The 18,438-nt window shown below is 51.8% G+C and overlaps 2 protein-coding genes across 2 annotated transcripts; both read right to left on the bottom strand.

Annotated features, from left to right (window-relative positions):
* Positions 1-399: 399 nt before the first annotated feature.
* Positions 400-4,294, bottom strand: LOC138796679 (sepiapterin reductase-like). The gene is made up of 3 exons (XM_069976310.1): positions 3,940-4,294; positions 832-1,122; positions 400-668 (listed from the first exon to the last, which is right to left on the bottom strand). The coding sequence occupies exons 1-3, from the start codon at positions 4,235-4,237 to the stop codon at positions 475-477; spliced, it is 783 nt and encodes a 260-aa protein (XP_069832411.1). The 5' UTR covers positions 4,238-4,294; the 3' UTR covers positions 400-474.
* Positions 4,295-13,095: 8,801 nt separating this feature from the next.
* LOC138796678 (sepiapterin reductase-like) lies at positions 13,096-18,414 on the bottom strand. Its single transcript, XM_069976308.1, has 3 exons — positions 18,126-18,414; positions 15,721-16,011; positions 13,096-13,524 (listed from the first exon to the last, which is right to left on the bottom strand). The coding sequence occupies exons 1-3, from the start codon at positions 18,349-18,351 to the stop codon at positions 13,334-13,336; spliced, it is 708 nt and encodes a 235-aa protein (XP_069832409.1). The 5' UTR covers positions 18,352-18,414; the 3' UTR covers positions 13,096-13,333.
* Between the last annotated feature and the right edge of the window lie 24 nt (positions 18,415-18,438).

The raw sequence follows: 18,438 nt of genomic DNA, 5'->3' as shown, positions 1-18,438 counted from the left end.
TTCTGTTTCCCTGATCTTTGAAGTCTCAGTGTATTCTTATGAAATGCAGCTTCAGTCTAGTCCACTGATTGGCTGCACTGATCTTCTAATCTACTGTCTAACTCTTATTACAGAGTATGTAAGATGCAGCATAGATTGCTGTATTTCTAGGTGATGCAGCTTCTGCGCATCTCCATGTGACAGATTCATGGCAGAAATGTTCTGTCTTGTAACTCACGCTATAGAGTATTAGCTTTGGTCTGTCTCCTTGTAATAGGTTTCTTCCCATCAGCTCTTAAAAGCAGAAGGTGGGTAGATGAATGTGAAGCTGCATCTCATAGGATGCACTATAGAATATATCTGCAGCTGGTGGTGAGAGGGCTGGAAAATCAGAACAGTAACGACAGAAAGATGAAGATACTGGATGGAGACACCTTTATAAAACATTATATAAAAATAAGAAGGAGGGGGGAGGGCGGGTTGGGGTTGGGCGGGTCATACACAGTCATAAAAATCAACATGGTCCCCGGACTTAAAGGTGTCGGCCTGGATGACGTCCAGCATCTTCCTGGTGGACTCCTCAATGTCTACTAACTTTCCTTCATTCTTCATGTTAATATACAGCAGCCGTAGCTCAGCATCCGCCGCCCTGGTGCTCACCAGGTCATGCATCTCTGTGTCCATAGGACCTGCAACATGTAAGGCGGCCATAGTGTCAGATATCAGAATAGACTGTACTCACCTGCCTACAATCACCCTCCCCAACCCTACGCCGGCTGATAAAAGAGAACAATAGACTGTACTCCCCTCCCACACTGCACCGGCTGATAACAGAGAATAGACTGTACTCACCTGGTCCATAGCTGAGCACCCGCACATCCTCTTCCTCCTCGGCCAGGACTCTGAACATCATCTCCCTCGCTGCTTTGCCGGCACAGTACAGCGTCCAGGACTTAAAGGGCTTGATGGCGGCCAGAGAGGACACATTGACCACAAGACGCTGCAGCCCCGGCCGCCCCGGGAAGCTCCTCAGCAGGGAGGAGGTGAGGCACAGGGCGGAGGACACATTGAGGCACAGGTAGCGGCTCACCTCCCCCATATCTGTCAGGTCACAGAACTCCTTACTGATGTCTCCCAGAGACCCTGCGGGGAGAGAAGAAACACAGGCTTAAAGTGGGGCTCCACCACATGTGATAGAGAGGGGGAGTGTGTGATAGGACCACCACTGCCGTCCACAGCAAGGTACTGGAACTAGTGGTGAAGTTATAGGGGTCACCCTCTCTAATGTACTGCTCCCCGCTAATGTACTGAGCCACTGTCCTCTCTAATGTACTGTGCCACTGTTCTCTCTAATGTACTGTACCACTGTCCTCTCTAATGTACTGTACCACTGTCCTCTCTAATGTACTGTACCACTGTCCTCTCTAATGTACTGTACCACTGTCCTCTCTAATGTACTGTACCACTGTCCCCTCTAATGTACTGTACCACTGTCCCCTCTAATGTACTGAGCCACTGCCCCCTCTAATGTACTGTGCCACTGTCCCCCCTAATGTACTGTACCACTGCCCCCCCTAATGTACTGTACCACTGCCCCCTCTAATGTACTGTGCCACTGCCCCCTCTAATGTACTGTGCCACTGCCCCCTCTAATGTACTGTGCCACTGCCCCCTCTAATGTACTGTGCCACTGCCCCCTCTAATGTACTGTGCCACTGCCCCCTCTAATGTACTGTGCCACTGTCCCCTCTAATGTACTGTGCCACTGTCCCCTCTAATGTACTGTGCCACTGTCCCCTCTAATGTACTGTGCCACTGTCCCCTCTAATGTACTGTGCCACTGTCCCCTCTAATGTACTGTGCCACTGTCCCCTCTAATGTACTGTACCACTGTCCCCTCTAATGAACTGTACCACTGTCCCCTCTAATGAACTGTACCACTGTCCCCTCTAATGAACTGTACCACTGTCCCCTCTAATGTACTGTACCACTGCCCCCCTCTAATGTACTGTGCCACTGCCCCCCTCTAATGTACTGTGCCACTGCCCCCTTCTAATGTACTGTGCCACTGCCCCCCTCTAATGTACTGTGCCACTGCCCCCCTCTAATGTACTGTGCCACTGTCCCCCTCTAATGTACTGTGCCACTGTCCCCCTCTAATGTACTGTGCCACTGTCCCCCTCTAATGTACTGTGCCACTGTCCCCCTCTAATGTACTGTACCACTGTCCCCCTCTAAGGTACTATACTACTGGGTCGTCCTTGTGTGAGACACCCTCCACCAAAACACACACCATCCATTACAGAGGTAATTGAGGCACAGAACATTAGAGGGGGACAGTGGCACAGTACATTAGAGGGGGACAGTGGCACAGTACATTAGAGGGGGACAGTGGCACAGTACATTAGGGGGGGACAGTGGCACAGTACATTAGGGGGGGACAGTGGCACAGTACATTAGGGGGGACAGTGGCACAGTACATTAGAGGGGGACAGTGGCACAGTACATTAGGGGGGGCCAGTGGCACAGTACATTAGAGGGGGACAGTGGCACAGTACATTAGAGGGGGACAGTGGCACAGTACATTAGAGGGGGACAGTGGCACAGTACATTAGAGGGGGACAGTGGCACAGTACATTAGAGGGGGACAGTGGCACAGTACATTAGAGGGGGACAGTACATTAGAGGGGTACAGTACATTAGAGGGGGACAGGGGTACAGTACATTAGAGGGGGACAGGGGTACAGTACATTAGAGGGGGACAGGGGTACAGTACATTAGAGGTGGACAGGGGTACAGTACATTAGAGGGGGACAGGGGTACAGTACATTAGAGGGGGACAGGGGTACAGTACATTAGAGGGGGACAGGGGTACAGTACATTAGAGGGGGACAGGGGTACAGTACATTAGAGGGGACAGTGGTACAGTACATTAGAGGGGGCAGCGGTACAGTAGATTAGAGGGGGCAGCAGTACAGTACATTAGAGGGGGCAGTGGCACAGTACATTAGAGGGGGCAGTGGCACAGTACATTAGAGGGGGCAGTGGCTCAGTACATTAGAGAGGACAGTGGTACAGTACATTAGAGGGGGACAGTGGTACAGTACATTAGAGGGGGAAAGTGGTACAGTACATTAGAGGGGGACAGTGGTACAGTACATTAGAGAGGACAGTGGTACAGTACATTAGAGGGGGACAGTGGTACAGTACATTAGAGGGGGACAGTGGTACAGTACATTAGAGGGGGACAGTGGTACAGTACATTAGAGGGGGACAGTGGTACAGTACATTAGAGGGGGACAGTGGCACAGTACATTAGAGGGGGACAGTGGCACAGTACATTAGAAGGGGGACAGTGGTACAGTACATTAGAGGGGACAGTGGTACAGTACATTAGAGAGGACAGTGGTACAGTACATTAGAGAGGGCAGTGGTACAGTACATTAGAGGGGCAGTGGTACAGTACATTAGAGGGGGGCAGTGGTACAGTACATTAGAGGGGGCAGTGGTACAGTACATTAGAGGGGACAGTGGTACAGTACATTAGAGGGGACAGTGGTACAGTACATTAGAAGGGGGACAGTGGTACAGTACATTAGAGGGGACAGTGGTACAGTACATTAGAGAGGACAGTGGTACAGTACATTAGAGAGGACAGTGGTACAGTACATTAGAGGGGGGCAGTGGTACAGTACATTAGAGGAGGACAGTGGTACAGTACATTAGAGGGGACAGTGGTACAGTACATTAGAGGGGGCAGTGGTACAGTACATTAGAGGGGACAGTGGTACAGTACATTAGAGAGGACACAGCCTGTGTATACCCGGTACATACAGTTTATACACATGACACCCCCCCCCCCCCGGTGTATACACATGGCACCCGGTATATACAGGTTACACACAGGTGAGCCCCGGTATATACACATCACACCCGTTACACACAGGTGAGCCCCGGTACCGGCGTTGTTGATGATGATCAGGGTCTCGGCTCCCCGCTCCTCCCCCATCTCCTCGGCCGCGGTCACCGTCCTCCTCAGCCCGTCCTCCGTGCTCAGATCTGCGGCCACCCAGCGGACCCCGAGCCCCGGACAGCGCTCCGCCAGCCCCTCCGCCTCCCGCCGCAGCGTCTCCTCGGAGCGGGCCACCAGCAGCAGCGCAGACCCCGGGGACACCCGAGCGGCCATCTCCCGGCACACGGCCAGCCCGAACCCCCGGGAAGCCCCGGTGACCACACACACTGCGCGCCCCAGACCCATCACTAAGGCCCCGCCCCCTGCGGGGAGATCACATAGACTGCGGCCACGCCCCCTGTCACTGATCGCACACTCTGCACGCCCCAGTCCCATCACTAAGGCCCCGCCCCCTGCGAGGAGATCACATAGACTTCGGTCACGCCCCCTGCCGGCGATCACAGACTTCGGCCACGCCCCTACATGCGAGTACATAGACTGCTGCCCCACCCCCTATCACTGATCGCACACTCTGCACGCCTCAGTCCCATCACTAAGGCCCCGCCCCCTGCTGGTGTACGCTAGGGAGCAGAGCAGCCAATCAGAGGGCCGCCTATATAGTAGAGTTAGGGATTGTACGGCCAACTGATTAGTTGTTGAGGGTAACGCCAGAGGGCAGCACATCCCTGACATAATCCACACCAGGCCCTACAGGTAACCAGACCAGGTACTACAGGTGACCAGACCCCAGATCAGGCCCTACAGGTAACCAGACCAGGCCCTACAGGTAACCAGACCAGGCCCTACAGGTGTCCAGACCCCAGATCAGGCCCTACAGGTAACCAGACCAGGTACTACAGGTGACCAGACCAAGTACTACAGGTGACCAGACCAGGTCCTACAGGTAACCAGACCAGGTACTACAGGTGTCCAGACCCCAGATCAGGTTCTACAGGTAACCAGACTATGTCCTACAGGTAACCAGACCAGGCCCTACAGGTGTCCAGACCCCAGACTAGGTTCTACAGGTAACCAGACCAGGTTCTACAGGTAACCAGACCAGGTACTACAGGTAACCAGATCCCAGACCAGGCAACCAGACCAGGTAACCAGGTACCTACAGGTAACCAGACCAGGCCCTACAGGTGACCAGACCCCAGACCAGGCCCTACAGGTGACCAGACCCCAGACCAGGCCCTACAGGTAACCAGACCAGGCCCTACAGGTGTCCAGACCCCAAACCAGGCCCTACAGGTGTCTAGCCCCAAGACCAGGTTCTACAGGTAACCAGACCAGGTTCTACAGGTAACCAGACCCCAGACCAGGTACTACAGGTAACCAGACCCCAGACCAGGCCCTACAGGTGTCTAGACCCAAGACCAGGTTCTACAGGTAACCAGACCAGGTTCTACAGGTAACCAGACCCCAGACCAGGTACTACAGGTAACCAGACCCCAGACCAGGCCCTACAGGTGACCAGACCCCAGACCAGGCCCTACAGGTGACCAGACCCCAGACCAGGCCCTACAGGTAACCAGACCAGGCCCTACAGGTAACCAGACCAGGCCCTACAGGTAACCAGACCAGGTACTACAGGTAACCAGACCCCAGACCAGGCCCTACAGGTAACCAGACCAGGCCCTACAGGTGACCAGACCCCAGACCAGGCCCTACAGGTAACCAGACCAGGTACTACAGGTAACCAGACCCCAGACCAGGCCCTACAGGTGACCAGACCCCAGACCAGGCCCTACAGGTGACCAGACCCCAGACCAGGCTCTACAGGTGAACAGACCAGGCCCTACAGGTGTCCAGACCCCAGACCACGCCCTACAGGTGACGAGACCCCAGACCAGGCCCTACAGGTGACCAGACCCCAGACCAGGCCCTACAGGTGTCCAGACCCCAGACCAGGCCCTACAGGTGTCCAGACCCCAGACCAGGCCCTACAGGTGTCCAGACCCCAGACCAGGCCCTACAGGTGTCCAGACCCCAGACCAGGCCCTACAGGTGTCCAGACCCCAGACCAGGCCCTACAGGTGTCCAGACCCCAGACCAGGCCCTACAGGTGTCCAGACCCCAGACCAGGCCCTACAGGTGTCCAGACCCCAGACCAGGCCCTACAGGTGACCAGACCCCAGACCAGGCCCTACAGGTGACCAGACCCCAGACCAGGCCCTACAGGTAACCAGACCCCAGATCAGACCCTACAGGTGACCAGACACCAGACCAGGTTCTACAGGTAACCAGACCAGGTTCTACAGGTAACCAGACCCCAGATCAGACCCTACAGGTAACCAGACCCCAGACCAGGCCCTACAGGTAACCAGACCAGGTTCTACAGGTAACCAGATCCCAGACCAGGCCCTACAGGTGACCAGACCCCAGACCAGGCCCTACAGGTGACCAGACCCCAGACCAGGCCCTACAGGTGACCAGACCCCAGACCAGGCCCTACAGGTGACCAGACCCCAGACCAGGCCCTACAGGTGACCAGACCCCAGACCAGGTTCTACAGGTGATCAGAGCCCAGACCAGGCCCTACAGGTGACCAGACCCCAGACCAGGCCCTACAGGTGACCAGACCCCAGACCAGGCCCTACAGGTGACCAGACCCCAGACCAGGACCTACAGGTAACCAGACCTGGACCTACAGATGACCAGACCTCAGACCAGGCCCTACAGGTTACCAGACCAGGACCTACAGGTGACCAGACCCCAGATGAGGCCCCACAGGTAACCAGACCCCAGACGATAACTACAGGTAACCAGATTCTAGACCTGGACCTACAGGTGACCAGGCCCTACAGGTGATCAGACCCCAGACCAGGTTCTACAGGTGACCAGACCCCAGACCAGGCCCTACAGGTAACCAGACCAGGTTCTACAGGTGACCAGACCCCAGATCAGGCCCCACAGGTAACCAGACCCCAGACGATAACTACAGGTAACCAGACCCTAGACCTGGACCTACAGGTGACCAGGCCCTACAGGTGACCAGACCCCAGACCAGGCCCTACAGGTAACCAGACCCCAGACCAGGCCCTACAGGTAACCAGACCCCAGACCAGGCCCTACAGGTAACCAGACCCCAGACCAGGCCCTACAGGTAACCAGACCTCAGACCAGGCCCTACAGGTAACCAGACCCCAGACCAGGCCCCACAGGTAACCAGACCCCAGACCAGGACCTACAGGTAACCAGACCTGGACCTACAGGTGACCAGACCCCAGATCAGGACCTACAGGTGACCAGACCCCAGACCAGGACCTACAGGTTACCAGACCTGGACCTACAGGTGACCAGACCCCAGATCAGACCTCCCATCACTGAGCGGCAGGTTATAGGTCTGCACTGTTTAGGCCCCTTCTGGACAGCAGACCTGACACCATATACACTGGAGGATGAGAAGGCTATGGCTCCGCACATGGATGTAGTGAGGTACAAGTGATTGGTCAGTGACAACTAAGTCTATTGCATTATGGGAGTATCTGCAGAGCTCCGCCATTATCCTGGTATAATCCTAACTCACAAAGAACCTCTGCGACCCAATCGTCAGGAACCTGTGGATATCTCAGGAGCTTCTGCTATATACACTGACTACACACATCATTACTGTCACAGGTGGTGAACTCCATGCCGGACATCACTACAGTAACTACTGAGGAGCCTATTATCTGTGACTCCATGTGGTGTACATGCCCTGGAGGAGACACTGCCCCCTACAGGTGAGGTGATGACAGCTCTGTCACATCCCGCCGGCTGCTCAAGTGTTCTCAGAATCTCCACAATCACCGGATAGTCAGACATTGCCGCCAGTTATACGGGTTCAGCCCCAGTGTTTCCAGAGGCCGAGGCTGCAGAGGAATCTGCCCGTATAAAGTACTGATGGGTCCTGATGGCGTCCACCCCAGGGTACTGGGATCTGTGACTGCTGCCCCCCTGACGGATCTGTATAACCTGCTAACAGGAGGTGCCCCTGATCATTGGAGAACAGCCAATATTATACCAATTCTACATCCTGTATATACTGCCCCCTATACTACACACTATAGCCCTATACTGCACCCTATACTACATCCTATACTACATCCTGTATATACTCCCCCTATACTACACACTATAGCCCTATACTGCACCCTATACTACATCCTACATCCTATACTGCACTCTATACTCCACCCTATATTCCTATACTACATCCCGTATATACTGCCCCTATACTACACACTATAGCCCTATACTGCACCCTATACTACATCCTGTATATACTGCACCCTATACTCCATCCTATATTCCTATACTACATCCTACATCCTGTATATACTGCACCTTCTAATCCTATACTGCCCCCTAAACTTCTATACTACATCCTGTATAAACTGCACCCTATACTCCTATACTACATCCTGTATATACTGCCCCCTATACTCCTATACTACATCCTGTATATACTGCCCCTATACTCCTATACTGTCCCCTATACTGTCCCCTATACTCCATCCTATACTGCACCCTATACTCCATCCTATACTGCCCCCTATACTCCTATACTGCCCCTATACTCCTATACTGCACCCTATACTGCCCCTATACTCCATCCTATACTGTCCCCTATACTCCATCCTATACTGCCCCCTATATTCCTATACTGCCCCCCTATACTACATCCTGTATATACTGCACCCTATAATGATATACTTCCCCCTACACTCTTATACTCCACCCTATACTCCTATACTGCACCTGATACTGCCCCCTATATTCCTATACTCCATCCTACATCCTGTATATACTGCCCCCTATGATGCTATACTCCCCCCTATACTGCCCCCTATATTCCTATACTACACACTATACTCCATCCTATACCCCTATACTGCATCCTATACTACATCATGTATATACTGCACCCTATATTCCTATACTACACGCTATACTCCTATACTCCATCCTGTATATACTGCACCCTATACTCCACTCTCTAATCCTATACTGCACCCTATACTTCACCCTCTAACCCTATACTGCACCCTATACTTCACCCTCTAATCCTATACTGCACCCTATACTTCACCCTCTACTCCTATACTGCACCCTATACTTCACCCTCTACTCCTATACTGCACCTGATACTGCCCCCTATATTCCTATACTCCATCCTACATCCTGTATATACTGCACCCTATACTCCATCCTATACTGCCCCCTATGATGCTATACTGCCCCCTATATTCCTATACTACACACTATACTCCTATACTCCATCCTATACCCCTATACTGCATCCTATACTACATCATGTATATACTGCACCCTATATTCCTATACTACATGCTATACTCCTATACTCCATCCTATACTGCATCCTGTATATACTGCACCCTATACTCCACTCTCTAATCCTATACTGCACCCTATTCCTGACCCTCTAATCCTATACTGCACCCTATACTTCACCCTCTACTCCTATACTGCACCCTCTACTTCACCCTCTAATCCTATACTGCACCCTATAATCCTATACTCTTATACTACATCCTATACTGCACCCTATAATCCTATACTGCCCTCCTATACTACACACTATACTCCACCCTATAATCCTATACTGCCCTCCTATACTCCATCCTATACTGCCCCCTATACTGCTTTACATCCTATAATGCACCCTATACCTCCTATACTACATCCTATTCTGCCCCCTATACTGCTATATTACATCCTATACTGCCCCCCTACACTCCTATGTTGCACCCTATACTCCATCCTATACTGCCCCCTATACTCCTATACTGCCCCTATACTACATCCTGTATATACTCCACCCTATACTCCAATCAAAGTTTTGGAGTTTATAACAACGGGTTTTAAGAAAATATGGGATTATTTAAATAACCAATGACCATTGTGGGATAAAGCATGGGGAACCAGCACTCAGTGGGCAGTACTAAAAGACATCATATGAAAGCAACTCTTCCGAGGTCGGCCTGTCTCCCGATATTTTGGAGAAAAAGTAGTTTTATTTCTACAGCATGGCGAGGAGTCAATGGGGCGGGTCCTAAAGCATCCGTGCCCCAGGCCCGCAGCGCCTCTTTGCATTTTCATCTCACCTCTGGACTGGATGGAAGCGGAGAGAGGCGCTGCAGGCCTGGGAAACGGATGCTTTAGGACCCGCCCCATTGACTCCTCGCCATGCTGTAGAAATAAAAGCAGGACAATGTGGCACCAGCAGTTTGGGGGCGGCTACATGTCAGTCACATTAAAGGCAACTAGACTATGGGGGAGATTTATCAGACATGGTGTAAAGTGAAACTGGCTCAGTTGCCCCTAGCAACCAATCAGATTCCACCTTTCATTCCCCACAGACTCTTTGGAAAATGAAAGGTGGAATCTGATTGGTTGCTAGGGGCAACTGAGCCAGTTTCACTTTACTCCCATGTTTGATAAATCTCCCCCTATATGTACTAGATACTGGCAAAAGTAAAAGGAAGAAAAAACCACTATGGTTCACTACAGATGTTAGAGCTAAAGGGAAAAAGTCAATCTGCACATTAAAAGGAACCTGTTACCGAGACTATGTAATCTATTGGCATCATGTTATAGAGCAGGAAGAGCTGAGCAGATTGATATATAACTTTGTGGGAAAAGATTCAGTATAACTTGGAACATGTGGATTGACATCCCTGATCATTCTGTGGTAAGGTGTCCAGTGGGCGGAGTCACTCAATGGACTGGACTCTTTAGCATGGAAACAGCAGAGATATCAATCTATAGATTACAAATTATATATCTTTAACATATCAATCTACTCAGCTCCTTCTGCTGTATAACTGCTCGAGATGAACAGGTTGGACGTGATAAGGAAGGCAGGGCTGAGATAACAGAGGAGGCTCACGTCACTTGGGGGGGTGGAGAAGATATCAGGCGGACGATTGGAAAAAAAAAAGCACACCAGGAGAATCAGCACAGCAGTGGCCATAAGGTGGCATGGAAAGCTTATTATGCAAATTCAACTGGTACATTCACTTTAATATGTTTGTTAAAGGAGTTCCTCAGGTTTAGAAAAAGACAGCAGCACTCAGGTCCTCAGATTGTTTGTGATATTACAAAAGAACACTGCAGAGACACCATCATGTCTCTACGTCAGTAAGCTAGCCAGACCTTCCTCCGGGAAGGAACAACCAAGCCAAGGAATGTCTCCAATCAAGGAAACCACCAAAGCAAGGTATCCATCCACCGACAGCTGTTTTGGGGTATTTGCCCCTCATCAGTGTGGAGTAGGTTTCTGGCTAGTGGGAGCAATGCCTAGTAAGTGCATGCAAAAGGACGCTGGTTGACCTCAGGGAGATAAACCAAAACACCGCAGGGGGCAATGTTCTAGAATACAATGACGTTGAGACACGTGATGGTCTCTGTGGTGTTTTGGTTGATCTCCCTGAGTTTAACCAACGTCCTTTTGCATGCACTTACTAGGCATTGCTCCCACTAGCAAGAAACCTACTCCACACTGATGAGGGGCAAATACCCCGAAACAGCTGTCGGTGGATGGATACCTTGCTTTGGTGGTTTCCTTGATTGGAGACATTCCTTGGCTTGGTTGTTCCTACCTGGAGGAAGGTCTGGCTAGTTAACGGTCGTCGAGACATGTGATGGTGTCTCTGCAGTGTTCTTTTGCATATTTGATTTCCCAGGGGGCAATGTTCTAGAACACACTGACGTTGAGACACATGATGGTGTCTCTGCTGTGTTTTGGTTGATCTCCCTGAGGTCAACCAGCGTCCTTTTGTTTGCGGTATTACAACTCAGCCCCCTTCACTTTGCTGAAACTAATCTGCAATACCACACAAACCTGAGGGCAAGAGAAGCGCGGTCTCTGGGAAAAAAAAGCCTATGAGATGCAGCTTCAGGCTGTCTCTTGTAAAGAATCAGCAGCATAGATCTTCTGTCCTGTCGCCAACACTATAGTCTGTGTATTGCAATTAGATGCAGCTTCACATTGTTTCTTGTAAAGGATCTGCAGCACAGACCTTCTGTCTTGTCGGCCACACTATAGTCTGTGTATTCCTACGAGATGAAGCTTCAGGCTGTCTCTTGTAAAGGATCAGCATCATAGATCTTCTGTCCTGTCACCAACACTATAGTCTGTGTATTGCTATTAGATGCAGCCTCACCCTGTTTCTTGTAAAGAATCTGCAGATTAGATCTTCTGTCTTGTCGGCCACACTATAGTCTGTGTATTCCTACGAGATGAAGCTTCAGGCTGTCTCTTGTAAAGGATCAGCAGCATAGATCTTCTGTCCTGTTGGCCACTCTTTAGTCTGTGTATTCCTATGAGATGCAGCTTCAGACAATCTCCTTGAGACTGATTTGTGGCATAGGTTGTCTAACATGTAACTCCCATATAAAGTATCACAAAAGATGCAGCTTCAGTCTGACTTATCTTGTGATAAGTTCCTCCCCATCAGGAGGCAGAAAGATGAAGCTGCTAGCAATTCCAACAACATCAACAACTCTAGATAGATAGAAAACAACAATATGGGGCGCACGCTTCAACAAGTTCGCTGCATAAGAGTCTAAAAAGCAATCACAGGCAGCACATTGGTATATGTAATTCCCCATGCTTTCTTTCACATGTGAGGAAGTTTTTTTTTTTTTTTTTTTTTACAGTTGAAACATTGCATGAAATAAAGCACGGGCTTTACACCTACAGATATGTGACTGCAATGTGAAGCTGCATCTCATAGGACACTAAAATATTTGCAGGAAGTGTAAGGGGAGGTGAATAGCTTCTTGGACTCCTCTACTATATCACTGCTCCCCTGTTCCCTTAGGACAGCAATGATCTCTTTGGCAGTAGTGTGTAGATGGGGGCATAGAGAGGAGGGAGGGTACAGAGGAGAATGATCTGATAGATGATGATAGTAATGTAATCTGGAGAGACGGATCCAGGATGTACAGTACAGCACATCCAGGACGGGGGGATAATGTGATCATGTGATCACATGACACAGCTAATATAATGAAGCAGCACATAATGTAAAACACATTAACCCCTTACAGTCACCTCCAGGTCACATGGGCAGTGATGGACGGGCTCACACTATATAACCCAGGAGGTGTAGCTAGTCCAGGCATCACGGCAACTCAGTACAACACAACGAGGACGAAACTGGACGTTGATGGATTTATAAATTATATGAAAATAAAAATCAGAATTCACACTATTAAAGCTGTAGGGGTAAGAATGCCCCCATGGCTGCACCCGGGGAGGTGAGCGTTCCCTTTAAGGCCTTCATCACGGAGATCTATTGCACTACGAGACATCACTTGGATTCCTATATGGATTATAGGAACCCCCGATACTGGTCATTATAAGTAATATGGGGGTGTAAGAGGTTATTAGGAGTCATAAAAATCCACGTGGTCTCCAGATTTGTAGGTGTCACTCTCTATAACATCCAGCATCTTCCGGGCGGACACCGCAGCGTCTACTAACTTTCCTTCATTCTTCATGTTAACAAACAGCAGCCGTAGCTCAGCATCCGCCGTCTGAGTCCTCACCTGCTCCTGCATCTCTGTGTCCATAGGACCTGCAACACACAAGGCGGCCATAGTGTCAGATCTCCCTTCAGTTCTGTGTACCAACACCTGGGGGCGCTGATGGGGGATATTAACCCTGCCTCAAACATAGAAGACTTTTTGTATCAGGAGGAAGCGAGCACTGTCTTGTCAGCTCAGGGCTCGCTTACCGGTGACATTGTGCATGCCGCCTGATCGCTGCCTTTCAACATGACCTAAACGATTATCGGCCGGTGATCAGTCAAGTGCGGCCGATAGTCATCTGGTGTAATAGGACTCTAAGGGTCCTATTCCACGGGCCGAGGAGGGCCCGATCAACGATGTAAACCAGCGGCGATCTGCTAGATTTACTGGGCCTATTCAACGGCCCGATGATCGTTGAGCGAGGGCTGCAGGGACATAGTTACCGATGTCCTTGCAGCCCTTGCAGCATACATTATGCACAAGCCAAAAAGACAGAAATGGCTGCACATCGCACCCATGGCTGACACGAAAGCTTATTCAGCTACATTTAAAACCAACATCAGAAGTTAGTATATAATTTGGCCAAACCAGCATACATTACCTGTCCAGGCTTCTTCTCCACGCTTCTCAGGCTTCTTCCTCCCTGGGTCCCGCGCGCTCTATCTTCAGAATAGCTGGTCAGCTGACAGGCCACACTCAGCCAATCACAGGCCGCGGTGGTCCCGGCCTGTGATTGGCTGAGCGCTCCGTCAGCTGACCAGCCATTCTGAAGATAGAGCGCGCAGGACCCGGGGATGAAGACAGCGCGGAGAAGAAGCCTGGACGGGTAATGTATGATGCTGCTGCTTGTTAAATCGTCGGTCGCCCGCCGCGCACCGCTATTCAACCGTAGTGATGCGCGGTGGGGGAACAATGATTTTAGGTCTGACCCTAAATGAACGCTCAGCCGATGATAGTATCATCGGCTGATCCGTCTCTCTATTTCACCGAACGATAATCGGCCGAATCGGGCAGATCCGGCCGATTATAGTTACTGTGGAATAGGGCCCTAACCCTGATGTTCTAGTAGCGGGAACAATTTCATCAGTGAAAGGGTTACTACGTGCCAGGACACCCCACCCTCCTTATAATGTCCCTCTCACTCCACTGCCAGTGACCCAAACGGGTGTCGCAATATGTTTGTGCATCAAGATGGACTCTGACCACCTGGTGGACGACACCATGAGACCAGAGGGGCAGCGTTATCTGACAGACTTCACTGGCTGATAACAGAGAATTAAAGACTGTACTCACCTGCCTACTATCCCCCGCCCCCACGACTGATCACAGAGAACAATAGACTGCACTCACCTGCCTAAAATCCCCCCTCCCCCACGGCTGATAACACAGAATAATAGTTTGCACTCACCTGACTACAATCACTGGCTGATAACAGAATACACTGCACTCACCTGCCGCTGCCTACAATCCCCCCTCCCCCCAGAATAATGCTGCGTTTACACGGAACGATAATCGTGCAAAACCTGATAGATAACGATCAGATGGGAATGATAATCATACGTGTAAACTCAGCTAACGATCGAACAACGAGCGAGAAATCGTCGTTCGCAAAAAATTTGCATGTCATTTGCCGATTTAACCAATGTGAGAGATAGGCTTAAGCAATCGCAAAACGAATTTCCATACGATATATCGTACCGTCTAAACGCTGATAGTTCTGAAAAAAAAAAAGAAAACGTTACTCCGACATCGTTAATCGTACGATCGGGCCAATTATAGTTTTGTGTAAATGCAGCATAATAGTCTGCACTTACCTGACTACAATCACCCCCACCCCCCCCACACACCAGATTATAGCAGAGAGCAATAGGAAGCACTGGCAGATAACAGAATAAAGGGGTCCCCCCAGCACCTCCGAAGCCTGAATAGAGGGGTCTACTACCTGGTCTATAGCTAAGCACCTGCACAAAGAACAGTGGACTACACTCACCTGCCTACAATCATCCCCACTACACCAGCAGATAACAGAGAACAATAGACTGCACTCACTGGCATACCATCAACCCCTACACACTGCACCAGCTGATAGCAGAGAACAATAGACTTCACTCACCTGCCTACAATCACCCCCCCCCCCACCCACACACCGGCTGATAACAGAGGACAATAGACAGAATAGGGAGCACTGCCAGATAACAGAATAGAGGGGTCCCCCCAGCACCCTGAATAGAGGGGTCTACTACCTGGTCCATAGCTGAGCACCCGCACATCCTCTTCCTCCTCGGCCAGGACTCTGAACATCATCTCCCTCGCTGCTTTGCCGGCACAGTACAGCGTCCAGGACTTAAAGGGCTTGATGGCGGCCAGAGAGGACACATTGACCACAAGACGCTGCAGCCCCGGCCGCCCCGGGAAGCTCCTCAGCAGGGAGGAGGTGAGGCACAGGGCGGAGGACACATTGAGGCACAGGTAGCGGCTCACCTCCCCCATATCTGTCAGGTCACAGAACTCCTTACTGATGTCTCCCAGAGACCCTGCGGGGAGAGAAGAAACACAGGCTTAAAGTGGGGCTCCACCACATGTGATAGAGAGGGGGAGTGTGTGATAAGGACCACCACTGCCGTCCACAGCAAGGTACTGGAACTAGTGGTGAAGTTATAGGGGTCACCCTCTCTAATGTACTGCGCCACTGCTCCCCTCTAATGTACTGCGCCACTGCCCTCTCTAATGTACTGTACCACTGTCCCCCTCTAATGTACTGTACCACTGTCCCCTCTAATGTACTGTACCACTGTCCCCTCTAATGTACTGTACCACTGTCCCCTCTAATGTACTGTACCACTGCCCCCTCTAATGTACTGTACCACTGCCCTCTCTAATGTACTGTACCACTGTCCCCTCTAATGTACTGTACCACTGTCCCCTCTAATGTACTGTACCACTGCCCCCTCTAATGTACTGTGCCACTGCCCCCTCTAATGTACTGTGCCACTGCTCCCCTCTAATGTACTGTGCCACTGTCCCCTCTAATGTACTGTGCCACTGTCCCCTCTAATGTACTGTACCACTGTCCCCTCTAATGTACTGTGCCGCTGTCCTCCCCTCTAATGTACTGTACCACTGTCCTCTAATGTACTGAGCCACTGCCCCTCTCTAATGTACTGTACCACTGCTCCCCTCTAATGTACTGTACCACTGTCCTCTCTAATGTACTGTACCACTGTCCTCTCTAATGTACTGTACCACTGTCCTCTCTAATGTACTGTGCCACTGTCCCCTCTAATGTACTGCGCCACTGTCCCTCTCTAATGTACCGAGCCACTGCCCCTCTCTAATGTACCGAGCCACTGCCCCCTCTAATGTACCGCGCCACTGCCCCCTCTAATGTACCGCGCCACTGCCCCCTCTAATGTACCGCGCCACTGCCCCCTCTAATGTACCACGCCACTGTCCTCTAATGTATTGTACCACTGTCCCCTCTAATGTACCGTACCACTGTCCCCTCTAATGTACCGTACCACTGTCCCCTCTAATGTACTGTACCACTGTCCCCTCTAATGTACTGTACCACTGTCCTCTCTAATGTACTGTACCCCTGCCCCCTCTAATGTACTGTACCACTGCCCCCCTCTAATGTACTGTACCACTGTCCCCCCTAATGTACTGTGCCACTGTCCTCCCTAATGTACTGTGCCACTGTCCTCCCTAATGTACTGTACCACTGTCCCCTCCAATGTACTGACCCCCGATGTATCCACATGGCCCCCCGGTATATCCACATGGCCCCCCGGTATATACAGGTTATACACATGACCCCCGGTGTGTCCACATGACCCCCCGGTATATACAGGTTATACACATGACCCGCCGGTATATACAGGTTATACACATGACCCCCGGTGTATCCACATGACCCCTCGGTATATACAGGTTATACACATGACCCCCCCGGTATATACACATGACCCCCCCCCCCGGTATATACACATGACCCCGCCCCCCCCCCCCCGGTATATACACATGACCCCGCCCCCCCCCCCCCCCGGTATATACACATGACCCCGCCCCCCCCCCCCCCCGGTATATACACATGACCCCGCCCCCCCCCCCCCCGGTATATACACATGACCCCCCCCCCCCCCCCCCCCCGGTATATACACATGACCCCGCCCCCCCCCCCCCCGGTATATACACATGACCCCCCCCCCCCCCCCCCCCGGTATATACACATGACCCCCCCCCCCCCCCCCCCCGGTATATACACATGACCCCCCCCCCCCCGGTATATACACATGACCCCCCCCCCCCCGGTATATACACATGACCCCCCCCCCACGGTATATACACATGACCCCCCCCCACGGTATATACACATGACCCCCCCCCCCCCCCACGGTATATACACATGACCCCCCCCCCCCCCCACGGTATATACACATGACCCCCCCCCCCCACGGTATATACACATGACCCCCCCCCCGGTATATACACATAACTCCCCCCGGTATATACACATGACCCCCCCCCGGTATATACACATGACCCCCCCCCCCCGGTATATACACATGACCCCCCCCCCAGTATATACACATGACCCCCTCCCGGTATATACACATCACACCCGTTACACACAGGTGAGCCCCGGTACCGGCGTTGTTGATGATGATCAGGGTCTCGGCTCCCCGCTCCTCCCCCATCTCCTCGGCCGCGGTCACCGTCCTCCTCAGCCCGTCCTCCGTGCTCAGATCTGCGGCCACCCAGCGGACCCCGAGCCCCGGACAGCGCTCCGCCAGCCCCTCCGCCTCCCGCCGCAGCGTCTCCTCGGAGCGGGCCACCAGCAGCAGCGCAGACCCCGGGGACACCCGAGCGGCCATCTCCCGGCACACGGCCAGCCCGAACCCCCGGGAAGCCCCGGTGACCACACACACTGCGCGCCCCAGACCCATCACGGAGATCACATA

Source organism: Dendropsophus ebraccatus, chromosome 7 (genome assembly GCF_027789765.1).
Source record: "Dendropsophus ebraccatus isolate aDenEbr1 chromosome 7, aDenEbr1.pat, whole genome shotgun sequence".
Classification (NCBI taxonomy): Eukaryota; Metazoa; Chordata; class Amphibia; order Anura; family Hylidae; genus Dendropsophus; species Dendropsophus ebraccatus.
The sequence above is the reverse complement of the archived record's forward strand: the minus strand, read 5'-3'. Positions and strand labels throughout refer to the sequence as shown.